The sequence below is a fragment of the Zingiber officinale genome, chromosome 11A, assembly GCF_018446385.1.
Source record: "Zingiber officinale cultivar Zhangliang chromosome 11A, Zo_v1.1, whole genome shotgun sequence".
Classification (NCBI taxonomy): Eukaryota; Viridiplantae; Streptophyta; class Magnoliopsida; order Zingiberales; family Zingiberaceae; genus Zingiber; species Zingiber officinale.
In genome coordinates, this window is record NC_056006.1 from 79,263,216 (window position 1) to 79,284,787 (window position 21,572).

Sequence of the window (21,572 nt, forward strand, 5' to 3'; positions counted from 1 at the left end):
CGGCCGGATGCACGGAGACCTTCTTGGGACACTCAGCTTTATGGGTGAGGAGGACAGGACAGACAAGGAACATAACACTAATAATTGTATGTTCGACGGCGGTATACGGACATACCGTAGACGTGTTCGAGACGGAGAGGCGTCACAGTTGCTTGACCGTAGCGGGAGTTCCTTGTCCATCGCAGCTTGTTCGCAAAGGCCAGCGTATATGTGTGTTCCATCCACATCTGAGGACACGGTAGGTCACTTACGCAGGCAGTACTTGGGAGTCGATTTTGATATTTGCCAGCTTACTTGTCCTCACGACCTTGAAGCTGAGGCCTGAGGTGCGTGCCCCTCCTCCCCGACTTCCTTCTTGCTCACCGGAGTCTGGGATCACCAGATCGCAATCGTGTCGTCAAGGAAAGCCGACGTGCCTGGAGTCTGGTCTGCTCCAAAGACATTCAGCGTTCGGACAGGATCACATATCAAATGGAGCTAGGGCAGCGTTGCTCTGAAGGGGGAGTGAAAATTTTTGAGAATTTTAGGGTGTGTTTGTTTGTTTACATTTTCATTTCATTTTTCAGAAAATTGCATTTTCTCATTTTTCAGGAAATGATTTCTCTGCGTTTTTCATTTTCTTAGAAAATGTTATCTCTTTTTCTTAAAAGTGAACGTGGAAAATGTTGTTGGGGTTGTAAAGTTGCAAATATAGTCCCACATTGAAAACACATGGGAAATATCATGGGTTTATAAGAGAAAAAGATATCTCCATTGACATGAGACCTTTTGGGGAGAAGCGAACAGCCTAGAAGAACAGCGCTAGATGGTCCTGCACAGAGTTGCGACTGCGAGTAGTAGGATAATTGTCTGGAGACTCGAGAGAAGAGACAGTCAAGATGGACCCGTGGGTCAACAAGATTGGATGTGAAGTCAGTAATTTTGATTTTTGAGGGCATCACGGATTTCACAATGAGGGTACTTCTTCGGGGTTTAAATTACACTGCAGTACGATTTGTTCGGATCGGTCGATACGAAAATCACGGAGTTTTCAAAATACTTTTGCTTGCTCCTAAAGTCAGTCTCCCAGAAAGCAAACCGACTACTACGTCATGCCCGGTCACAACAGTTTGAACCTCGGATAACCCTTCAGTCAACAAGGTCGATGGGCAGACACTGCTTGCTTTTTAGTTGTTGAGTGTTGATGCAACAAACAAGACACGACAAATACACAAGACAAATAGGACCTTCTAGAGAATATTTCCTCGGTGAACTCCAGGAGAGCAACGATTAACTTTGTTGTGTACGGCAGGGTTGTTGTTTACAGCGCAATGCATGGTTCAGTATGGTTCAAACTGAGTACTACGGTACTGGTTCAAGAGTATAATCCGAGGTTAGAGGCTATTTACTGGCTTAGTGTGGCGGACGGTAAAGTCAGGAAAGTCGTCGGCCGTCCGTAGGTCCAAACTAGGACCGATGCTAGCGGTCGAAAATCGGGGTGTTCCTATGGGAACAACCTTAGGTCATCGACGAATCAAGAAACCGGGAAGGCTTCTGTTGGAGATCAAGACAGTTCCAATCGTCATATTATTCATGCATTATATTATCGTAAGCACACTTGGTTTTACAGAATATTGTTTAAACTTTGTTTTGCGATTCACCGACTTGTCGATCGGTAACGCAGGGATCGCCCAATCAACCACTAACTTTGCACAGATCAATTCGACCAACCGAGACCAAGTCGATCAAAGCTTGATCGGTCGATCGAACCGTAAGACTTGGCCGACCGAACCGATAAATGACCGCCTAGCCGCTCATCAAAGACCGATCGCCAGCAGCGAAAGAAAGGCACCCGGCCGAATTAAACTCCGTGACCCACGTAATCGATCCAATCAAAATTAATTGCACCACTAATGAAGATTTCGATTAATTAACAAGGAAATCGACTGCTCAATGGATCAAAAGGGGGTCTCATCGAATCAACCATTAAAGACCGGCTAATGCGTGATCGAGCCAACGCTTAATTCTCACCCAGAAATAGAGCGGCCCTACGACCACTGTGAGGGACCTCATCATCCAACAAATTTGCACTTATAAAAGGAGTCGAGGTCCGAGGGCCAAGAACTCTTCTCCTGATCGACTGTTCTGCCTCGCAGCAAATCGTACAAGCCTTCATCACCAACAGTCAATTATCCCATGCTGCACCAAAGCTCAACCCATTTTACTGGTCAAATATTTTATATAAGTTTGCATTGTATTCACGCAAGATAGGTTGTTACTATCTTGCTCATTTTGTCGATTCTGCCTCTTCCCAGGATCTCGGAAAGAAGAGCTATAGTGATTTTGTCGTACTCATGATCAAGGATCATGGCCTTCTAGTAAGTCGAGTAAACAAAGTCTTGTCCCTTTATATTTTCCGCTCCGCTACTCAAATTGTTTTGAACACGAAAGAAAGTTTTAAAAGAGTACCATTATTCAATTCTCCCCATCGTATATATCGATCTATCGCCCAAATCTCCAAACTGCCCATATAATGCTCGAAGGCTTCCAAAGGCCTTCAAGGCGCCCAAGATAATCTATCCCCATCAAGGCTTATTTGCAAACTGCAAATTCTATGAATACGCCTTCTAAAATCATAGAACAAGCCCATGAACAGCATCGAGGCAGCCCTCCAAAAGCCCAAAGGCGCCTTCGTGCAATCGCTCACCCGAATGCAGCCTTTTGTACTTTCTTGCCCGCAACAAATGTGTTAGTCAAAATACAAGACAAGTGTTAGCACAAATATAATAAATGAAGTACTAGTTCGCCCCTCTCAGACTAAGAACCAAGGTCTCGCTAGATTCCAAATGACCAACCAACTAAGGTCGCCTACCGTTCTCAATTCAACGATCTCGCGTCACTTCCTCCTAGACGGACATCCCTCAACTCATCCGGACCGTCGATCAGTTCTGACTTAAGCTATCCGGTTAGCCCATCGATCTAGCTAAGTTTCATTTGTTCGTCGACCCACCTAGTTGGGCTTCGATATCGTCACCCCATTAACCTATCTCGATTTGCATATCGCCGGCTTTACCTAGTCAATTTCACACACCCGCTAAAGTGTTAGATCACAACAAAATTTTAATTCGTCATCATCAACTACTGTAATTGAGTCGTAACCGCTTAACCACATCATTTATTTTCTTCCGCACTTGAAGAATTCAAAGATTTGATTAAAAGAATTATTTTTCATTCATCTCTAATACAACAGAAATGTATAGATGAAAAATAGAGAAGGAAGAGATAAATGAAAAAAGAGTCAGTCAGATGATAGAAAATTTTTAATTAAAAATTGAACGTCGAACAACAACTATCAAATTAATCACGCTAACGCTTTATCTTCAACGTTCTTTTCTTTTTTAACTGTATAGTGGGTTTTATATTAAATTACTAAAAAACGATATGAGAAAGATACACAGGGCTAGAGAGGACACGTCGCCAATGGGAGCTGGTACTAGAGATGCTCTTAGAAGAGTGGAGTAGTCTTTTACTGAGCACTCCATGCACTTCCTGTTCATCCACCCATATAGGGATGATAATGTGATGGGGCGGGGACGGGTTTGCCATCCTCATCCCCGTCCTTATCTTCATTTTTTCGGATTCGGGGAATCTCCGAACCCGAACCATTGAAATCAAATCCTCATCTCTGGCCTCATCCTTGCTATAATCCCTAAATTAATTTAATATTACTATTATCTTACTATTAATATTAATATAGTAATAGTAATAATTTTATTATTAATATTTTAAATTTTTTAATATTATTATTATTATTATTATTTAAAAAAATATTATTATTATATTAGTAATAATAAAATTATTATTATTATTATTATTATTATTATTTTCGAGGCGGGTTCAGAAAAACACTTAATTATAAATTCTTAAATTTTATGGACTTTTATAAAAAAAACCCAATGAAAACCAACCATATTTTTTCCTCTCCCATGATTCCCCCTCCCTCTCTCCCATTTTTTTTTTCTTCAATATTGTATGTTATTTTTTTTCCTCTCACACCATATTTTCTTTTTTTCTCCTCTAATCCCCTTCTTATTTTTTTCCTAACCCTAATTTTATCCTCAAAATTCTTCATCTCATATCGTTGCCACTACCATACACATTATTGTCACCGCACGATATTGTTACTAGTGCCGCCATTGTTTGCTACCAGTGTCATCGTTGTCGCTACACCAATACTCCACAACAAACACCTTTTGATTGAAGTAAAGTTTTCTTATTTATTATTTTTCGTTATGGATATAAGTGTCAAAAAAATATATAGTGTCAATTTTTCATATTCATGTTTATTTGTTTACTATCAATTTTATTATTATTTTTGAATGGTTAAAAAAAATAGTCATTAAATTAAGTGATTATGTGTCTAACATATTATATTAATGATAAATTAGGTGAAATAACAATGTCGAAGTATTTTAAAAAAAATATGAGATATACTTACTTCAAATAGGCATCCCCCTTTACTACATCCTCCCTTCTCTCTCTTCCACCTAAATTGATTCTTAGGTTTTAAGTCATAGATAAGGTCTGAGGATCCATAAATCATTGTTTCAACTAAAATCAAGGGCTAAACAAAAAAATTTAAATTTAAGTTCATTTTTAACTCCTTAAATTTGAAAGTTAGACTTTTGGAGGATAAAAATTGATCTACACTAATATTTAGAATTTTTATAAAATTGCCCCTCCTGGTCTAAAATCCTGGCTCACAGCCTATACCCACCCCATCCCTAAAAAAACCTCCGCACCTGTTGTCATCCCCGAATAAATTGGGGATCCCCGTCTCATTTCAATTTTGATGGTTTTGATCGAGTTATGTCATCACCCATGTTCTTTATGTTGATTCGAATTGAAAAATATGATATTATCGCGAACTATAAGCGTTTAACTACATGAATATTTTTTTGAATCGAACTTGAATCCAAATTATATTGTTCGAATGTTCGCACGCCGCTCGCGAGCCTTAACATTTTGTTAATATAAGTTAAATATATATTAAATAAATAAATTTCGAGTCTTCGAATAGGTATTTTCGAGAAATAATTCGAATAGTTTATGAACATGATCAAATCTTTTGAGTCGAATTCGAACCCTAATTCGAACTGAACTCGAACAAAATTTTTTAAAATTTTCGAGTTTTGAATGAACTTGAACTCGAATATACTTATTTTAAGTCGAATTCGAACTTTAGATTTTTCTACATATTTAACCCGATTCTATTCATTTACCCCCCTCTATTCATGCCACGTCCTATGCATTCGTCCATGTCTTGGCCATTTGCACTAATGGCTAGTAGCCACCCGTGATTTACCTCCTCCGTGTTGGTCTAGAGACAGGTTGACGGGAGCGCTGAGACGAGCGAATCACCTTTTGTCAAGTCCTCATAACATATCCATGTCATGTCTTGTACGCCCGCACACGTCCTCCGAACATTTCGTCACCGTTTCCCCCAGTCTCTCGGCTCGTCGAGCTTAGTTCAGATCGGACTATGGTTGCGTAGCTCCACCTTTTGGTCCGTTTGTTTGACCCGAACTAGATCTTAAGTCGATCTGAATTGACTTGAACTCGACTATGAGTTAGATTGATTAAGTGTACGTTGGGCTCACCACGTGGCCCTACCGTCTCACATTCGATTAGGTTGGCGAACTGTTGCTCCGGTGAGGTTTCGTCAAATCACCGACGGCGCTGGGGCCACCAAAATTAAACGCGGAAGCGGAGGAATCCAATTTGGTGCTTCCTGACCTTGCGATGCTCATCATCGGCCGTCCCCGCAGTTTCCTTTACCCGATTATGGTGGGACCCAAGCATTCATCGATGAGTTACAAGAGCGTTGCTTGGTCAATTGTGCCCCCCCTCTCAGCAATTCATAGCCTTCACCTATCGCCTCTTCCTTTCTCCTTCCGTGCAGATTCTAGCCTTCCTGCTTCGGGAACCCTAGATCGGTACCGCGACCGTCGGTTTCGATCTCGCGCTTCTTCGGATGGTTGCCGACGGGGTATGCAGAGGCGGCTTCTCTGCCCGACCGTCCCTGTTCGCTTCGTCCTCTCTGGCGCAGCCCCCGGCCCCTCCCACCGAGACGGCTTCGACGTCCGTCACCGACACCGTGGACGGATCGCACCACCTCAAGGTCTCCGGATACTCGCTGCTTAAGGGGATGGGCATCGGCAAATACACGACGTCGGACACTTTCTCGGTGGGGGGTTACGACTGGGCCATCTACTTCTACCCCGACGGGAAGAGCACGGAGGACGCTGCGACGTACGTGTCGCTGTTTATCGCGCTGGCCAGCGAGGGGGCGGATGTCAGGGCGCTGTTCGAGCTGACGCTGCTGGATCAGAGCGGGAGGGAGCGGCATAAGGTACATAGCCACTTCGGGAGGAGGCTTGAGAGCGGCCCTTACACGCTCAAGTATCGAGGCAGCATGTGGTGAGTTTCGTCGATTACAAGGCTTGCAATTTTTATTTCCATTTTTGTTTTATCGTTTAATTGCACCTTTGTTCGTATAATTTGACTTTATATTTTTCCCAAATTGCTTCTTTCCTCTGTTTTAATATCATGACAGTCATCAAATTTTAAACATCCAATGAAATTATGTAGCAATCTAAAGTACGATAATTAGAGAACTAGCTAGTGAAATGGGGTCATCTGGTAGGTAATATACCTTCCTTTTCTTCTTTATGATGATTTTATTTGCATTTCAATTGTTCATACATGCCTCTTACTGATAAAAAAAAATTAATTTTGTAACAGTGCCTACTTCGGATGACTTACAAGGCTATACAATTTTTTGTCATGGTGCAGGGGCTATAAACGTTTTTTCAAAAGAACTGCCTTAGAGACATCAGACTACCTCAAAGATGATTGTCTCTTAGTTAATTGTACCGTTGGTGTTGTTAGATCACACACTGAGGCACCCAGAACCTACAACATACCAGTGCCACCTTCTGATATAGCCCACCATTTTGGTCGGCTTCTTGAAAGTGGAGAGGGAGCTGATGTGAGTTTTGAGGTCGATGGCGAGATTTTCAGTGCTCACAAATTGGTACTTGCAGCTCGATCACCTGTGTTCATGGCCCAACTTTTTGGTCCAATGAAAGACAGAAACATGCATTGCATAAAAGTTGAAGACATGGAAGCTCCAGTTTTTAAGGTTATAGTCTCTTTCACTTTCTAACTGTAATTCTTTGTTGCCATTACACTACTTAACTTGCTCAAGATCAAGTATGATCTTTTGCTCTAGCACCTTGCTTTTACCCTTTGTTTAAGTCGATGCACTTTCTAGAAAATGAAAGTGATAAGAGTATCTCTATATCTTTCTTAATATCTTTAATTTTCATGGACAATGAATGTTGTTTATCCGTGCTAATTCCATCAGTTATGATAAATAATTTTATATTTGATTCATCTTTACTGCACCAAGGCAACTGTCTCACAGTTATTCTGAGTGTGACTCGAATGAAGATAGATATCATGAGAATGCATAGATAAACGACTTTACATAAGTAAGGAACAATGTAAAGCAATAAGAATTTGTAACCCCTTACTATGATGAAATATCTTCTCAGTTGTTTGTCAAGTATTGCATTATTTCCTTTTATCACTTAGCTGAGTGATTATAAATTGCTTGTGTGTATTTTCTTATAGCACTAAACCTTTATGAAGATTGACATGCTGTGAGGTTGTAGTTGTACTATTTGTGTATGTATGCCTCTGCTTATATCTGTAGACCTCAAATAGTTTGTCCTTAAATGGCATGATGATGAGCCATGTCATCTTTACTTCTTGATTCTCTTTGCGTTAGCATTGAAAATTTGGGTAGGTAATTTATGGATGAAGTGAAATTTACATCCCTAGATGTTTACTCTCTTAAGATGAAGTTTGTGGTCTGTTTTGAGCTGGATGGATTTATTCAAATAGTCAAGGGCAAATTTGCAATTTCCTACCCAATATACGGTACCTATTTCAAGTTTCTTTTTTTTTTAAATCACATTGCCCATTGGAGAATAATTTTTTTATCAAAACAATTACTGATGTTAGCGTGTATGATTTTTTTTTTTTTTTAAAAATAACCAAAATAACTCCATTTTTAACCTAATCATTGGGACTGATGCATTTTCTCCCCATTCTTGCTCCCCAAATCCTTTGGCCCTCTTTTATAGTCTCATGGCCATGCCCTCTGCTGGCACAGCACTGTATGCCGTCAGTTTCCTGAGAATTGATAACCTGCTGAAGTGGATGCAATCATTGTCCTTAGTTCCTGGTGTTGGTCTGCAAATTTCTGCTCTTAATCTTCCAGAACCACGCAACAGGTACAACCTGAGGGGGAAAATGATATTACCTTTTCACAGTACCGTAATTGTTGATCCTTGATCCTTGATCCCAATTCAACACTAAACTAATTCCAAATTTCCTAAAATAAGTCAATGAAGGAAAAAAAATGGAGAAAGCATATATTAATTTTCACTCCCAAGTCAGAATTTAAATTCTATCTTCTTAACTATTATCCTTGTGAATGGTAGTCATTCAAATAGTCCCCAATCAATTGGCGTACAGGTTATATTTTGTTATTTAAGTTTCTCTTTTTTTAAAAAAAACAATCTGTATGTTAGCATTTAGTATGTTTCTATATTCTATGACATTGAGGCCTCAATTTTACCTTTTATGCATGCTTAATTTATTAGTGAAGGGGGTACATAAATTCAGTGTAACTTTTTATCTCCTTGCTCATTTTTGCACCAGTGTTTTGTATCTGTGCATGGTCATTGTATTGTCCTCATTCGAATTTACACCAATATGGAAAATTCTGCTTCATTTTCAGGCTCTACTATATTACATCTACTGGGATACAGTACCTGACATGGAAGAGCTTGCTGGTCTGAACACAAAGTATGCTTCCACTCTAGTGGCTCAACATTTGCTTGCTGCTGCTGATCGCTATGCATTAGATAGGCTCAAACTACAATGCGAAGTCAAGCTGTGTGAGGATGTTGCCATACATACTGTGGCCACGACTCTAGCACTTGCTGAGCAGCACCACTGTTTTCAGCTTAAATCAGTTTGCCTCAAATTTGTTGCCTTACCAGAGAACTTGCGAGGTGCAATTTGTATCCTATCTCCCACTTATTTCATTTTCATAGTACATCTTGACTGCACAACTATTTTTGGAGTTTGATTTCTAGAGAGTATGACATGCTACTCCACTGCAAAAGTCTTATCTCGTCTGATGAATTCTGCAGCTGTGATGCAAACAGAGGGATTCGATTACTTGAAGCTCAGCTGCCCATCTGTTCTATCTGAGCTTCTGGAGTACGTTGCCAGAATTCAAGAAAACTCTGTGATATCCAGTGTGTATGCGGATGATGCTCTCGATGGCAGTGACACAAATGGAAGGCGTGTGAAACCACGGATATGATGTTTGTACTGCAGCAGGATGAGTATAGTTAACATCCCACTATTTGTAGGGTTGCAATTCTTTGGTGTCAACTTATAGGTATTCTAGTTGCACTACAAAATCGCTGGTCCTACTTTATCACAGAAGAGCCGAGCTTTACTCTTCAAGAGCCCAGTTTGGATCCTGCACTGTGACCAAAGGGCATTCTGTAGAAGAGAGGAAATGTTTTCCAATGTGTAGAATTCAAGTTCGGATCCTTCACCATTTAAGTGCCAACGTTTCTGTCTGCATTGTCTCAGTCAAGGACTGAAAATTATTCGTCAGTTAACAGTTTGATGTGCTTTCTTTCGATATTAAGGGATAAGCGTTATGTGCTCTAATAATTTTTTTTTATTGGAATTGATGTAAAAGTAGAATGATTAGGATACATAAATTGTGCTGATCTTGTCTGATACTGTGTTTAAGATGGCCTATTGCGTGGGATCAATGCCTATGAGGATGGTCAACATTATTTGGAACAAGAGAAGGTCCGATCGGATTTCAATCATGGAGTGTTAATGTAGGGGTTTGCTCGATCGGACTCTCCGATCGGTTTGGCCTCAAAGTCTAATTTCACAATTAACAATGAAGTATGAAGTCAAGTATTAATTATTCTGATCGAGTGTTTAATAGTCAGTTGGATTATATCAGTAATTCAATCAGTTCATCAAAGTAGTCTATTATGGGTTTCAGTTTGTCATAGTAGTCTATTATGGGCTCCGTAGTCCAACAAACTATTACGTTTTTTTTTTTGGCTTTTTTGCCAAGGGAAAAGAGGATATTTTGTAGGTAAATCGTACTTTCAAAGTTTCCAGTATATTAAATCATAGAAATTTGTGGGCTCATTTTAGGAAAGATATTAGAGTCACTTTATGGTATATCCTTTTGGAAGTGTTTCGTAATTCATGCATAGACACAATAGTTGCAAAAAGGTGGAACCGTCACCTTAACGGCTCCCTGGGTCCGACTGAGATTTTATGTCCGTGTGCAACTGGCGACTCTCGACCCCTGAACCTCTGTTGCAAGCGTCAGGTACCCTTCCAGCTGATACAACCCATGGGGGCATGCATAGACACAACAGTTGCAAAAGGTGGAACCGCCACCTTAGCGACCCCCTGGATCCGGCCCCACAGATATTCAGATAGGGTAAATCACGGTTAAGCTGGGCAGGAGGGATGACTGGGGGTCGAGTGGAATTTATGCATAGACACAACAGTAATATTATAAAAGGAAGTTTTCATCCACGGACGAAAGGACGTGACATTATATATTTTTACACACTCATTGCTGTAGTTTTTTTTAAGTATTCCTCTTAAAATTGATTATTACTTTGAACGTCGGAAAAGAACACCGATATCCTTTCCCTGATCTAGTAACTAACACTCTATGTGACACTCTAGATAACTTGAAGTCTTCATTTAATTAATAATAGAACCGAGTTTCTAGCCGGCCATCCTTCCAGCTTTTGAAGATAACTTGAAGTTTTCATTTAGTTAATAATAGAACCAAGTTTCTAACCGGCCATCTTCCCAGGTTTTGGAGAAGATCATTGCCCTTCACAAAGAAACTAGCTCAAGAGAGTCGACCTTAGATCGCATGCTCCATCTATCCAAAAGACATGATAATTGCATTCACATCCCCACTTATGAGTATAGAGTGGAAGTTAAAGAAATAGCTAAAGATGAAGCATCCAAAGAGTGCAAGCAATGCATTAGCTCATGCAGTCATGCACCGGCCGCCCTCGTTGCTGAATACTTGCAAGCAAACTCTCTCCGCCACCTCTCTATAAATACCTTCTTGCAATAGTCTTGACGAAAACTCACAGCCTATAGCTACCTCCCATCGCCATGGCCAAAGAGCTCGAAGCTGGGATACTGCGACCCTCTTCCAGAAGTGGAGCGACGATGGGTGAGCGCGCATTCAAGGGCGTTGGGGACCTCATCAAGCTCCTCCCCACCGGCACCGTCTTCCTTTTCCAGTTCCTCAGCCCGCTCCTCACCAACGCCCAACTCCTGACCCAACTCGCCCCCCGGCGCCCGTCCCAAGCCCGTCCCGTGCCCCGCCGACCAGGCGGGTGATTCCGTTCGTGTCGCGAACCGCAGCGTCGCCGATCGCGCGCGCGGATTGCGGGCCAGCTCGATCTCGCCCGCGCGGATCGCCTTGCCGACATTGGTAAAGCTGGGCGCGCGCGCCGCCGCCTGTTCGGGCAGGTGGCGCGCTGCTGGATAACAACACGGCTTCGTGCTTTTATCCGGCGTTGCTCGTGGAGGAGAAGACGCTGGTGACGGTGCTGCCGCCGGTGATCGGCGCAGTCGCCGGTGTCGTCTTCATGCTCTTTCCCAACAATAGGCATGGAATTGGATATCCACCGAATGGCACTGCTGCTGCTAAATGAAGGAATTGAAACAGAGCTAGGGGAAAAAAGTGTAGAAGTTTGTTTGATCAGATTTATTTTATATGTCACTCAAAAAATGATTTGATTGTGTGATCAAAACAAAAACTTTTTACAATTCAATTTATTATGATTATTGATAGATTCTCTACTACGCATGAAAGAGAGTTCGAGTCGAGACTAACAAATTTCCACACACCTCAATTTTCCTCATTTATTTCATTCGCGTTTCCTCTCTGTTTTTTTTAAGCGCATATCATCCAGATTTATGCCTATCCGGGCTAATAAAACTCGCACGGGGTAAAAGAAAAAAAAAGAAGTATTTTGATCGAGGAAGAGAAGAAAAGGGGTCATAAAAATTTGATTTTTAGGGTTATTCCTCCTCCTTTCTCTCCCATGAATCGCGATCAGGGTCATGTCATTCGAGCCGAAGCAACCGCCTCAAGTCCCTGGTGGCGAAGGGATCCACCGATGTAGCCGCCGCCGACGACTCCTCTTTCCTCCTCGAGAATCTCGGCAGCGGCAATGCTCGCGGCGAAGGTGAGAGCGCGCACGCCGACCCCGCGTACACGTCCTGAGGCGTTGTCGAAAACGTCTTCGCCCGAACCTCTCTCAAGGCCGCCGCATCCCGAGCCATCCGCCCCGAGACGCACTCCGACCTAAAGCCGGCGAGCGTGGCCTCGCGCTTCCTCGGCTTCGCTTCCTTCAGAGAATCGTTTCTTCTGCCAACCACGCGCCTGGAGGAGGCGTTTCTGGTCCGGCGGAGGAGGCAGTCATGGGGCCGCACCACCTCGGTTCCCATGGCGGAGATCGCTGCAATGCCCCTAAAAATCCGGCCCGGGGGGGACGAATTCGATATGGAAGAAGGGGAAACGAGAAGAACGAGCACTTCGATTCTTCTTCTTTTGGTCATCGAAAGAGAGGAGGAGAAGTGGAGGAGGGAGTCGCGACGGGAGGAGCAATGCGTCGAGGTCGAGGTCGAGGTGACGAGCTTTAATGGAGGTGGGTGGGTTTCGTGGGTGCCAATTGGAGGGACGCGTGGATGGCTGAAAGAGGAGGTCGCTGCGGACCCCACGCATCGGCGTTTTCAGAATCGCCTTCGCAGACCGGCGACCTGCGTTCAATTTATTACGGGCAAAAATAAAAGAACACAAATTCTGTAAATCATCAAAAAAAAATATATATTATTTTAAAAAACAAATAAAGAGCATGCCATTCAGGGATATTTTATATAAAAACTACTCCATAATGTTAAATAGTCATAATCTGACCACACACAAAATATATATATATATATATATATATATATATATATATATATATATATATATATATATATATATATATATATATATATATATATATATATATATTTTACACACACCTACTTATCCTTAACGATTAATGAATCCAATTAGATTATCCTTATATATATATATGTGAATATTTTAATAATATCATATGTAGATATTAATTACATGCATTATAATTAAGAGATAAAAATTTCTAGTTGGCCAGATTCTGGCCAACAAGATTTACTCTTATTATAATATACAAAGTTAAAGTTATGATTAAATTTTTTTTTTAAATTTTTCATTATTAAATTGTTGTTATAATTATTTTTAAGTAATTTTAATTAATTTAAAATAATTTTGATAAAATTTAAATAATTTTGATTGAGTTTGTAAAAATATTTTGATATCATAGTATTTCTAGTTTATGGTTAGAGTTTAAGATTTTATGATTTAAGATTTTAGGGTTTAGAATTTTAAATACAACTATTTAAAGTGATTTTAACTGAATTTTAAAATAATTTTGATAAAGTTTATAAAAAATATTTTGATATAATAGCATTTGTACGTAATAATTTTGATTAAAATGAAATAGTTGATTTTTCATATTTTAATCATTACGAAGTGCTTCTACATGTTATATAATTATCGAATAGCTTCTGTGTATCGTATAGTTAAGCATAGTTGTTACATAATTATACCCCAACTCTCAATATTATTATATTAAAACATAATTTATAAATTTGGTCAAAATTATTTAAAATTAAATCGGAATCATTTTAAATTAATCAAATAACTTTAAGACAATTGTAACAATTATATAATAGTTTATAAATATTACAGTAGTTTATTGTAGCTGCTACGATAGTATTAAAAGTGAGGAATAATATTATTGTAATTATTCAATAGCTACTATTGATCATACGGTAATGAGATATTTGAGGGCATGGCTCACTGTTGGATCCCTTGAGTGCTCAGTGACACCATGAAGCCAGAGCCGGGGGGTGTCCCGGCGGCGGCCCTCAGCTCAAGTCAGCGAAATAACAAAAGAGTGGCAGGAGATCGAGGCAGCGTACCTCAGTGAAGAAAATGGGCATATAGAACTATCCGAAAGAGCCGGAGCACGTCGTCCGAAGCGATCATCTGCTTTAGGCCATACCCAAGTATGGGCACAGCCGAGGAAAACATATATGAGGTCATCTTGCTCACATATCCACCTCTCACACGATGTGGCGGTAAGGATACTTCCATCGTGCAATCTAGGTATCGGCTGTATCATCGAGCGTGCCTTCTGCGACATCCCATATCTCGAGACAAGCGCGCCAAGTGCTCGGCTGCCTTTGTACCCTCGCCCTTATCTTGGCGGCGGACCACACTCCGGCCTGATATTGCATGGATACCTTTCGGCCTTAGATCCTCTGCCTTGGCGTGAAGCAAACCCGTGGGTGGGTTATCTATAACTCACTTCCGGACCATTATCACGTGGGCTGACCCTCCGCCGTCCTTGGTGGGACCCTTGAGAGGTGGGCCCCCATTCTTACCGCGGATCACTTGCCTTCCCTTTGAAGTCTAGTCGAAGGAGGCGCGTCCGGTCAAGCAAATGTAGGGGCCTAGCCGCATAAATAAATACATAATACAGCCGTTCGACAGAGACGCGGCCTTCCTCTCCGCAGTTTCTTATCCTCCTGTCGTCATGGATGTTTGCTTGCTCTAGTCTAGATCTTCAATCATCACATAAATCTTTTCATTCGGCTCGTACGCGGCCGTACGATCCGAGGCAGGTGCCTTTGCTTAGCGATGATCGGACGACGATCGCTGAATGGTTGATCAATTTTCGGACGCCACGATTATTACTCGATCTAGCCTCGGACTTCCACCAAGCGATCCAACCGCGGGCCAAGCCCCGTAATAGCCCCCATTTGCACGACCAGATTACATTTAAATACTTGAGGCTTATCGTCGTTTCGCGAGATCAGCGACTTCTTTCCACGAACGCCGATTTCCGCATCAGCTCGTGCAGCTTTGCCTCTTTCGTGTCTTTCGTCGGCTCCTGTGATGGTGTCTTGCCTCTCCGGCCTTCCTCCCCACCCTCCCTTCTCTACTTTCTTGCTCTCTCATTCCTCTCCTTCTACCGTCACTTTTGCTCTCTTTGAGATAGCAGCCTCCTCCAACTCCGTCTGATACATTGTGCACCGGTGCACTTAGACTAGCGGGATGATGAGGGAGTAGCTCGGCCACGTTCGTTGAGTCCTCCATGACTATGAAATAGTTGTTTAGCACCGACCACGTCTGCACCGGCACCATTTGTCTCTGACCAACCTCTTCGGACGGTTTACCCATCCCTTTATTTTGGAGGTTTGTAATTGGCATTCGCTTGCCTCAGCCCCCTACTGCGACACTTCGACCTGCCGAGTCAACTGTGATACAGTCTTTCAACTGACACGTGCACCCTCACCCCAAAAATATTCCACACTTTAAACAATATCGGGCGAGCTTTGTCTCAAGTAGAATAGGCTTTAGATTTTTTGATATCTTACTCCAACAAACACACTTTGGAATCCACTTTCTAGCAGCGAGCGCCACGCAAATGACCCTGTCAAACACAGCACTGCGGGCAACAACAACGAATGGGCAAGAATCTACCCTGGTTCATCTGTTACTAAGTTCACTATCGACTTCAAGGGTGTGGTTATTGTTTGACTTCACAAACCCCCATCCCATAGTGTAATTCTCTACCTTCAGCCTTTTTGTCTAATTGATTTTAATTCATACCTCCGTCATGCTCACCAGATCTATCCGAACTGCCAGCGACGGCGATAAAGAGTATCCCATTGGCCTCATGGCTGGCCGACTCATAAGCACTGTCGACATACGGGAGGGGGGACATAATGTGAAATCCTACGCATTGAAGATCATCCAAGAAGCTTCGTGGGGTCCGCTCTTCTCGCAGAGAGGTCCCCTTCATTCGTGACGTCGGTCAGCGTCGAAGACCCCACCCGGCCTTGGGCTTGACCTGCCGACGATCACGACGCCTGCACAGCTGCATGGGCGTGTCTCGCTTGACTCGGTTCCTTGCCGGCTCCGTGCCGCGCAGTGGCCGGTCGCGCCGGTTGGCGAACTTCCACCATGGGAGTCTCTGTCTCGGCGGTCCGGCCTGACATGAATCAGCCCGGCCTCGGAGCCATCTCAACCATCAAAACTACTCCCCGATTCCCGGTCGGGAGGATATACTTCGCCTTCTCCTCCGCAAGCCTCAAGCGGCAACACGAACCTCGAACGAGAAATAACCAGACCGTTATTCGGGCCAGTGGGTGGGCCTTGCGTGACGCCTGAGCTGCGATATCGGACGTGATGCCTCCGTGGGATCATCTTTTCAGGTTTCTATACGTCTCTCCTCATTTTTATTATTCAAAGTTTTGAAATCGCCACCACACCGCGCCGGGCCGAGGATTGAGAAACCCAAGTCGTCAGTCCGAAAGGAGAAACACGAGGGCAGCGAAAGTCCACATGCCACCCGAATGGCAATGAGACTTGAGTCTGCTGCGCCGTGAGCACGCGCGGCGCGCCCAGGCGGATCGCGTCGATCCTGGACAAAATGAAAGTTGAAGTGAGCCTGATCCAAGGCCTGAACCGCGCTACGCACGTGCGCCAAGGCTGGCGCAAGGTGTGCTGCCACTGACGATCTCGGTAGCCTATACACTAGCTATGAGCGAGCGCCAGCTAGTCGCGAACTGCAGTGAACCTAAGAATCGCCATCTCGAATACCTCACTCGGTTCGGATTCGTACCTCGACTTTCTCGCCAAGGCGGCGGCCATTGACTTACACTGAAGGAAAGCATCCGCACCGATTGGCGGAAACATGATGACATCTGACGACCTTCTTTAATTTTGAAGACCCCGAGGGGTTGTGTTTTTCAAGTCAAGTTTGTTGTATTCACCGTGATGTCGCGATCGTCTGTCGTTGTATCATCGCCATATGTTCTCTTAACGCCCCTGTTTGCCCCATCCTGTGCCTAGCGTAGCGTCGCGTGTTACCGGTTTCTGTGCGATCGCTGAGCTCTACTTACTACCAACTACCGGGTTAAGTCGATTGACACCTCTTAATCGTAACTTGTGACATCATTGCGGCGCCTTGTGGAATGCCAAACCAGATGCTCAATCACTAAATAACCTTACCCAATAACGGTACGGTGACAATCGGTGTCGGTGGGGCATCGATCGCGTCTGCAGCTGCGAGGATCGATTATTTGAGGCGGTGCGCTTGGCGGTGCTTGCTGCCGGTCCTCTTGGGATTTGATGATCTCGACGGTGTGCTTTCGTTATTTATAACGCCGGTCTAGCGTGCTGATAGACTGACTGCGCGATAGATTTGCCTGCTCAGCGCCTTTTGCGCGGACGGATCGAGATACGGACGATGCTTAGCGGATTTTTATAATTTTTATTTTCTGCGTGTCTCGGCTCGCCCTGGAGGGTTATAGACGCTGCCTAGATTAACGGCCGGCGGATTGCCGCCGATTGACGGTGCTCTCGGGCCGGCTCCTGGCAGGCCAGACCGATTCGCGATTATTTAGGCAAGCTTGCCGTTCTGTCCGTTTCCTTCTTTACGTCTTGCGCCTCCGGATGGATGCGGTAATAGCCCTAGCTCTCGGCCATGCGCGATCTTTAACCGACTTAGCCTTTATTATGGGTTTTCCGGGATCTAGATCGGTGCCGCGTAATTTTTCGGATTTAGACTGCGGTTCCCGTAGAGGGTCTTTAAAGGCCCGGGCTCTTCGTTTAATAACGCAGCCGCGTACGTCTTCTGCTCGGCAATGCTCGGCTTAGCGGATAAATTAGCCGGGCCGACGGGTGCCACTTCGCTCGGCCATCGCCAGCTCGTATAGAGCTGACGGTCGGCGAATCTCTAGCGGTGATGGCGCCTTGTGCGCTCGCTCACATGCGCGCGGCTCAGATATGACGTCTGGAACTTGCCGGGCTTGCCGCCTCAGCCCTGCCTGGGCTCTTTTGCGTGGGCTGTTAACCTGGTTTACCCTGGGCCTTATTTCAAGTCTAGCTGGATAATTACTGCGGCCGACTCATCCATCACATCACAAGTATCTTCTCTTCGCTCGATAATAATATATCAGATCAGATAGATACCCTGCTCCGCTTAGGCGCCGCCAGAGCGGTTACGGTAGATCCGTGTCGCCTTGGCTGGGCAGTATACCGGTCACCTGAAATATATACGTCGCCATCTGACCGCCCTAAAACCTTCCACATATAATCTAAAACTCACCGCTTCCAGCTCGAGGTAGGTAGCCGCTCTATGTAAAATGTAAATGAAACGTCTAGAAATGTCCGATCGGGAGCCCAGTGTATTGAGCGTCTCGCACGCCGAACGCGAGCTCTGAGTCGACTGGGGTCTTCAGGGATCGATACCTTACGCTTGACTTTTCATCTCATACGATTCTCTGACTTCAAGTATTTCGGGTCAAAACGAACGGAAGGTGACACTACAACTGCCTGGGCTTTCACTAGTCGGTGGTGCGCTACTCTAGCTCAGCATAGTCGTCCTCATCCTCCGGATGACCGACGCGTGGCGCGAAGCCGATGATTTTAGCTCACTGCCGCTGCGCCTACAGTACGTACCGGACTGCTGATTTCGGAATAAGATGACTTGAACTTGAACGATCACAGTAGGTATGGTTTGTAGTGCTTGTTAGCTTCATCACGCAGCAGTGGACTTTGCCCTCCTGCCCTCCCTTCTACCAAAGTCACCATTCTTGGCGATTCAAAGGTCATCATCATAGCTCGGATACAGACTCGCGAGCAGCCGACCTCGGTACTGCTGAGTTTTCACATGTATACCATATGTGTTACTCCTCAAATGGTGTCCCTTTTTGGCGATGGCACACAAGGATTCCCAGCATCTTCCAACTCTCCCTCCCAAATGATCGGAGAGCCGAGAATACTGAATTCCTACCCCCTATGTCCTCCGGCTACTGAGGATAACGCCCCGTGAAATGTTGCTGCTCAATCATGTCAGATCCTTGCCCAACCAACATCTCTCCACCCATCGGTTGTCCTTTGTTGCTGTTCGACTGGTCGGCGAGCGTCGTGAGGAGGAACAAAATGATGTGTTGCCGATGAAATTTTTAACCATTCGATGATCTCTGCTGCCCTACCCACCCACTTGGAGAAATAGTCCACAGTGGGTGGTGTAATCCCTGTCCAAATGGACCCACATATCCATTCCCATTGACGAACAAGCATGAAATATGATGTCATGTGATCTATCTCTCGCTCTCACGCTCCGTCCGGTGTGAGTTGAAAGCATTCGATACTAGATGTGAGGCATGTAGTCATGAGAAGCAATCATCTGTTTTGTGCAAAGTAAAGACGAGGATCTAGGCTGATGCCGCATCTATTGATGTACTTCGGTACTTCACGGAGGTACTTCCTGCTGGAGTCCTCACACATTTCGGCAGGAGAGGCTTAATAGTGGGCCGAGTGTAGGCTCTTCTTACGAGGTCAAGGCTCATGACGTGTCTGGCACGAGATCTATAATAGGTGTCCTCCAATCACTTGAAACGCGCTTGAGGCCTTGCATATCATCCGGCATCCAACGCATACCATACCACCCGGCAATTGGTTGGTTATGGCGAACGCGACGGCGCTGCTCATGGCGGACAAGCAGCAAGCTTGGCTACTGGGTTATGTGGCTAACTAACTCGGCCTATACTCTGGGATCCCGAAGCACCGGAGTAGCTTGGAGTTTCGAGGCCGTGAGTTAGCGCAGCTAGACCGAGCGGTGTGTCAAAGAATAGAATAGCACTAATGAATCACCAGCTCTCTCCCCATGCCGTGGAGTGTGCACATCTGATCTCAAGGGCCATACTGATTCCTTTTAATTGCCCAGTGTATGGTGGTGCTCTTTCGGGTGTGTAGTAACACGAGTCCTACCTGTAGGAGTGAGGATCCATCCATATATTCTCAGCTTGGCTGGCAGCACAAAATGCACACCAACATCATCGCAGCGAAATTGGAGTTTAATTCACGAGCGGGCTGATGTCACATAGTGTCTCGCACTGACGAGCCCGACCGTCCTTCGACGCTCGATTACGACACTTCCAACGTGATTTGCTGGTTGTACCTCCAATGGTGTGAGCAAAATCGCGGTAGCCGAGCGCGCGGATGCCAACTAGGCCCATAGGACTAGAATCTTCAGCAAAGATTTTAAATGTGCATGCTAGAAATACAATCCTTCCACAAGTCCGAGCGAGTCCTTCTTGAGGCGCTCACGGACTGACATATACATATATAAAACCTCAAACTTGCCCGTGCAGATTCGAAGATGTATGTATCGCAGAATTCAATGCTGGCGCTTAAGAACTGGCTGATGGCCTTGCGTAAGATCTTGGATCGCTGGACTCGGTGGTGGAGGAGATGAATCTCGATAAGGCGTTACCAATGCCCTGCTTGTATTTTGGGGAGGTCTTCTTGGTTGCTGCTGCCTATGTCCCGCATCATGCTACACGAAACGCTTCGCGTCCAAAGCACTTTTGGGGATTTAGCTTGACTCCATACGTAGCGTTCGGAAGGTTTCTTCCATATCCTCTTCGCCTCGAGAAAAGATCGGCGCTGGGGAGTCGGACGACGGGATAAGAACGTCTCGATCCCATAAACTTCTTCCGTTCCTCCGCGGATTCGATCATCCGCTCGAACACCTTGTTCATCAAGCTGATAAATTAAGGTGCGCACCGCTAATCGATCGGCATGTAACATAACATATTAATGTGCAATATGGGTCCTGCTGTTACTTATTTTTTTGATCTTCCGGCAGTGCATCCCCAGCCAAGCTGCAATAGGCGTTTAACCAATGGAAGTCCACCAACTGTTGTCTACTCCAGGAGCGGAGGATAAAACATGGGGTGCATGCTCTCTTTCAACGATGCAAAGAAGCATGTGCACAGACCCTGGCATCTGGCCCCTAGAACGCCTACCTCGAGCTCCAGCTTCGCGCTGCACTATGGGTCGAGCAGTCTCTACTGAGCATTACACTCCGCTGTTCGCCAACAAGTCCTCCTCATACTTTGGCGGCGTTCCGTCATCCTATCTCAGCAATTCATCAGCCACGTCGCCGCATGCAACTGTATATGACACCTGAAATACCGTGTGCATGTGTCACCACATGACTAATCATGATTCGTCTCGCGGAGGCATGACTTCACTTCTCCTCATCTTCCGATCGAGGCTATAAAGTAGTAGTGGCTGATCGGTCGATGGTCCTGACCTTCTCCTTCATCATCATCATAAATTAAAGCAGCGTGAGGTTTCTGGTCTGATGTACCTCAATTGCAGCCTTGGCCTTCACTTCATGCGATCATCTCTATAGCACAGCGCACCACAGTCATGCAATGATCTCCGCGCTTCTCTCTACTTTTGT

The 21,572-nt window shown here is 44.4% G+C and overlaps 3 protein-coding genes across 3 annotated transcripts; 2 read left to right on the forward strand and 1 right to left on the reverse strand.

The window, feature by feature from the left end:
• The first annotated feature begins 5,868 nt into the window (after positions 1 to 5,868).
• Positions 5,869 to 9,876, forward strand: LOC122031850 (BTB/POZ and MATH domain-containing protein 2-like). Its single transcript, XM_042591035.1, has 4 exons — positions 5,869 to 6,459; positions 6,835 to 7,183; positions 8,852 to 9,128; positions 9,270 to 9,876. The coding sequence occupies exons 1-4, from the start codon at positions 6,014 to 6,016 to the stop codon at positions 9,443 to 9,445; spliced, it is 1,248 nt and encodes a 415-aa protein (XP_042446969.1). The 5' UTR covers positions 5,869 to 6,013; the 3' UTR covers positions 9,446 to 9,876.
• A 1,418-nt stretch (positions 9,877 to 11,294) lies between these two features.
• Positions 11,295 to 11,996, forward strand: LOC122031494 (protein DMP2-like). Its single transcript, XM_042590603.1, has 2 exons — positions 11,295 to 11,537; positions 11,642 to 11,996. The coding sequence occupies exons 1-2, from the start codon at positions 11,311 to 11,313 to the stop codon at positions 11,856 to 11,858; spliced, it is 444 nt and encodes a 147-aa protein (XP_042446537.1). The 5' UTR covers positions 11,295 to 11,310; the 3' UTR covers positions 11,859 to 11,996.
• A 277-nt stretch (positions 11,997 to 12,273) lies between these two features.
• Positions 12,274 to 12,657, reverse strand: LOC122031495. The gene has a single exon (XM_042590604.1). It carries the CDS (start codon positions 12,655 to 12,657, stop codon positions 12,274 to 12,276), a length of 384 nt encoding a protein of 127 aa, XP_042446538.1.
• Between the last annotated feature and the right edge of the window lie 8,915 nt (positions 12,658 to 21,572).